A 1,882-nucleotide genomic window follows, 5' to 3' on the forward strand; every position below is an offset into this window, starting at 1 on the left:
AATTGAAAAAAAATACGGTATTCTTGAAGGGGCAACATGCAAATAAGAAGATCTGATCAGCTACACTACAGCCTAGCAAATCAATCTAACGGCTCAGATTCACTTGATGACAAAATACTTCCATTTCTCTCAAATCCTATTGGTTCGATACACGCACTTTCTATGATCAACCGGTTTGATAGATCCAACGGCTCACATTCCACTGATACACATACACACACAGGTGGTATATAACTATACCAAAAAAGACCTAAAATTCAAAATTGTGCCACATTTGATTTCGCTTCTGCTTTTCTTGTTCTTCTAGGAAGTTTTAGTTGTTGAATCGATCTCATTTGGGTGTAATTGATTAGTGAACTTGGTTGTTGTTCGTAATTTTTGAAAAATCGAAGCTCATAGATTTTGTAGAGAATAGCAATCATGTTTTTGGTGGATTGGTTCTATGGAGTTCTGGCGTCGCTAGGTCTATGGCAGAAGGAGGCTAAGATCTTGTTTCTAGGGCTCGATAATGCCGGCAAAACCACTTTGCTTCATATGTTGAAAGATGAGGTTAGTTCATTTGATCATCGTGTTGTTATAGAAAATTTCGATATATGATTGATACTTTGCATAACATTTTCTGCAATAATGTCTGAAAAAACCACTTCCTTCAATCTAAAAACCGATTTGTGTGGCGTTAATCGTTTCAGAGACTTGTTCAGCATCAACCAACACAATATCCGACATCTGAAGAGCTGAGTATTGGTACAATTAAGTTCAAAGCCTTTGATTTGGGAGGGCATCAGATCGCTCGAAGAGTTTGGAAGGATTATTATGCCAAGGTATGATTCGATTGAATCTGTATTTGATGCTGTAGTTGAATATACATCGTGTTCTTCTATACAACAAGGATTTAATGATGATGAATTGTAGTTAATTGTGTTCTTGTTTTTTTTAATGAAGGTGGATGCGGTTGTTTACTTGGTGGATGCATATGATAGAGAACGATTTGCGGAATCAAAGAAAGAACTGGATGCACTTTTATCAGACGAATCATTGGCAAATGTACCTTTCTTGATTTTGGGCAACAAGATCGACCTGAATTATGCTGCATCTGAAGAAGAATTGCGTTTCCATTTGGGTTTGACCGGGTTGACCACCGGGAAAGGTAAGGTGAATCTTGAAAATTCGGGTGTTAGGCCAATGGAGGTGTTTATGTGTAGCATTGCGAGGAAGATGGGGTATGGAGATGGGTTTAAGTGGGTGTCTCAGTATATCAAGTAGGAAAAAAGATCGAAAAATATGAGTTGTTAACTAGACAAGTTTATAATATATCTTTTTTTTTTTTTTAAATATCGTTTTGGAAATTTTTTTTTTTGTGGTTTTGGAATTTTGTTGGAGTTATTTTGTTTTGAAAATGGCATGTTTTATGTTCTTTTTATTTTTTTTGGCAAATGATGTTTTTAGAAAAAAAAAACACAATCTTGTCATATTATATCAAGTTTTGGTTTTAGGTCATCCCAAACATATTATAAAGTTGTATTAAGTTTAAGAATAAATTGGCTAGATGAGTAATGATGATTATATGTTTCATTTTCATTTTCGTTTTGTTTGTTGTTTTTTCTTAAGTGAATAAAATAATGAATGACAATTTTATCCTTGAGTAAATTACGCAAATGGTCCATGTGGTCCGGGATAATCTGTATGTTTGGTACCTAATTTTTTTTCTTAATTCGGACGGTCAATTACATGTAAAGTTGTTGCGTATTGGGTCCTTATCAGACATAAAATTACAATATTACTTTTATTATTATCCATTATTATAATTATAATATAAGAGAAAATAAAATAAAAATTCATATGAAACTACTTTATCCCTCATGATCCTCTCTCTCGATCTCTA

General features: G+C 33.7%; 1 protein-coding gene across 1 annotated transcript; it reads left to right on the forward strand.

Annotated features, from left to right (window-relative positions):
* The first annotated feature begins 242 nt into the window (after positions 1-242).
* On the forward strand, positions 243-1,332 carry LOC145017857 (small COPII coat GTPase SAR1A-like). The gene is made up of 3 exons (XM_078975814.1): positions 243-549; positions 690-821; positions 943-1,332. The coding sequence occupies exons 1-3, from the start codon at positions 421-423 to the stop codon at positions 1,261-1,263; spliced, it is 582 nt and encodes a 193-aa protein (XP_078831940.1). The 5' UTR covers positions 243-420; the 3' UTR covers positions 1,264-1,332.
* Positions 1,333-1,882: the final 550 nt, after the last annotated feature.

Source organism: Lactuca saligna, chromosome 9, assembly GCF_052625555.1.
Source record: "Lactuca saligna cultivar CGN05327 chromosome 9, ASM5262555v1, whole genome shotgun sequence".
NCBI lineage: Eukaryota > Viridiplantae > Streptophyta > Magnoliopsida > Asterales > Asteraceae > Lactuca > Lactuca saligna.